This window comes from Sander vitreus, chromosome 3 (assembly GCF_031162955.1).
Source record: "Sander vitreus isolate 19-12246 chromosome 3, sanVit1, whole genome shotgun sequence".
Taxonomy (NCBI): domain Eukaryota; kingdom Metazoa; phylum Chordata; class Actinopteri; order Perciformes; family Percidae; genus Sander; species Sander vitreus.
The window spans coordinates 8,830,669-8,833,547 of record NC_135857.1 but is presented as its reverse complement, the minus strand read 5'-3'; the positions used below and the strand labels follow the sequence as shown (position 1 = coordinate 8,833,547).

The window sequence follows — 2,879 nt, the reverse complement described above, 5'->3', positions numbered from 1 at the left end:
TAAATAATCACCGATAATGTGGATATAATGTCTAAGTGGTTAAAGGCAAATAATGAAGAACATGACATCACTTAATGTCTTGTGCCATATCACCATATCCAAAATCCATGACGATATTTAGCCTCGTATATCGATGTCGATATGATGTTGATATATTGCCCAGCCCCTACATATGTGATGTTACGTTCAATTTGTGGCCATTTCGTGCTGAATATATTAATATCAGAAAAAAATACTACTTTCAATACCATGATAATGATCTAAATCCCAGGAAAATGACCCAGACCCAATTATATATGGACACCTGCATCTTCAAGCTTCACCACAGTCTGACACTCCCAAACTCCTACTGCGTTTCATCCTCATATGGCTGATATGCCATGATATGCTTTTAAATACATCTATTCCACTAGTCTATATATTACATATTACTATACTGACTGTACCAAAGGAATTCTCACGCTAACACACAGAGCATTGCGTACAGTATGTGGCCGACCTACTGTCACCACACGCTGACAGCACACTCTCTAGGTCTAATATGTTAAAACTATGGAGTGTGGCACACACCCGGTTTAAGCGGTGGAGATGGATCTTTTGAGTCCGCAGCACTGAGACTGTGGAACGCTCTGCCTCCTCCCTGCAACCTGCTGTTTCTGTGGACTCTTTTAAAAAAAAATCAGATAAAGACCTAACTTTTTACACAGGCCTTGAGTTGACCTGTCTGCACTTATTTGTTCCGTATTACTTTGGGATTTTAACTGTTTTTATTATGCATCATCTTGTATGTTTCATGTAAAGCACTTTGTAATTTTTACCTGTGAAAAGAGCTCTATAAATACATTTTACTTACTTGCTTGCTTATATTTCTACTATGTTGTGAAACTTTGCACAGTCCATGGACAACTTTGCACATTTCTGCACATTACTACTTCTAAAAATGCCACAGCTCCTTCATTTTAATTCGTATATATACACACACACGTTTTTATAGTATTTCATATATTTTTGTAATTCTCTCTCTTTCATGTCTCTTTACTTTTTCATTACTTTCATTTATTGTTAAATTTCCTTTTCTCTTACTATGTTTATGTTATGCAATAAAACTCCAAAGCAAATTCCTCCTATGTGAAAACAACCGTACAGTACTTGGCAATAAACCCGATTCTAATTCTGATATTAATACAGACAACACTAGGTATCATTCCTTAAACACATTATATATTATTCTGGTGTCTGCCGTTTACGTACTAAACTTGAAGACTTTTTCTTTTACTCCTCTATCTGTACTTCTTAAACAGTTCAACAGAAACCCACTGTAATAACTGCATCTGATTCTGGATTGTTACATCCATGCTCAGCTGTGTTGCTGGGTGAGGGCTTAACTTACTATCTGATGCAACTCCCAAACCCGTTCCTCTCTGCTATTGTAAACAAATGCGATGCAGACATGTGATTTGCACCTACAGACTGAGTGACCTTGCAAGATTTCCCCCAGTAGATGGCGCTATGGCAGCATCACCCCAGCTAATAGTCAGTGTACATTAAGTGCGAATTACTTGAAATGTTACACGAATAATTTCGATTACAACCTCATCAGCACCTGGCGTTATAAAGATATGGCAACACTTGGCATTTGAGCCTCGTTCCCTGGTGCATACCACTTTTTATTTGTTAGACTTATATAATAACAGTTATAATAAAGTTATTCTCTGTTTATATAACGTTAACGTTACACATATAACGATAGATAAAACTGCAGCGTTGACCACACTGGCATAACACTGACCACAACAACTTGACGTTAACGTTAGATACAAAGAAGCCCAGTGGTACAGTGATGATCATTTGTTTTGGTCCTGCTGCCTTCATATCTGGTGGTAACCGGTCAGCTAGCTATCTATCTTCCGCTTAGTTGGCCTTCTAGCTTTGACAAAATGAGCTAAACAGAAGCTAACGGGCATACTCACCCAAACATCGCTCCGAAAAACGACTGCGATGATTTCATTTTCTTTTCAGCCTCGGCCACTAAAGCCGTTGCTTCTTTATCTTTTCCGCTATTGTCCATTTTCGTGTCACTGCTCTTATGTTGAGGGAAGAACGAGAAAATGCGAAAGTCAACAAACTTGCTAATAGGTGCTAGCAGCAGCAGCAGCGGGTTTTGGTTTGTCACCTGACGTGTCCCTGACCTGTCATTTGACACGGAAGCTGATGCATTCAGGTGCTCTTCGTAAATGTTTGGTGAATGGACTTTTTTGTGTGTGTGTTTTTTTTATTTTTTTTATTTAAGAACAAAACATGACTGGGACAATAAAAAGCAATGCTGCCAGTGTAATCATCACATATAACATATCTAAAATAAAAGCGTAACAGTAAGTAAACAATTTAAAAATAAGCTAAAATTACAGGGGACTATATGAAGCATATAAGAAAAATACATACACATAGCCTGTTAAAAGATATTTAGCAGGTCACATCCTGGGCAATGACTTCTTAAAAGTTATAACAAAATGTGATCCTCCAAGTTTTGCAGTAAGAAGTAGTTTATTTTATTAATAAACCCAATGGAATTAGGCTTTCTGTTTTTCCACTTAGTACAAATATGGATATGATGCTTTCCTATTACACGTACTGTATTAATTACAGAAGATACATGGCTGTTAAGATTTCCCATATACAATAAGACATCTATTAAGCTGAATATGGTAATACTAGGTATTGTAATACGCATACATCCATGTACACTCGTCCAACATTTTTGTGAGAAAGGACAAGAAAAAAAGGATATAGAGGCAAGTATAGTATGACTTTTGTTTCTTCTACATTGTGTTGATGGCTACTGTATTTTTATATTTGTAGTTTATGCTTTGTTCTCATGG

General features: G+C 36.9%; 1 protein-coding gene across 2 annotated transcripts in view; it reads right to left on the bottom strand.

Annotated features, from left to right (window-relative positions):
- The window catches only part of napab (N-ethylmaleimide-sensitive factor attachment protein, alpha b), a 14,567-nt gene extending 12,401 nt beyond the window's left edge, over positions 1-2,166 (bottom strand). For both annotated transcript variants that reach the window (XM_078245874.1, XM_078245875.1), the window contains exon 1: positions 1,971-2,166. In XM_078245874.1, the coding sequence (XP_078102000.1) occupies positions 1,971-2,068 (98 nt within the window). In that variant the 5' untranslated portion in view covers positions 2,069-2,166. The remainder of the gene's footprint in view (positions 1-1,970) is intronic.
- Positions 2,167-2,879: the final 713 nt, after the last annotated feature.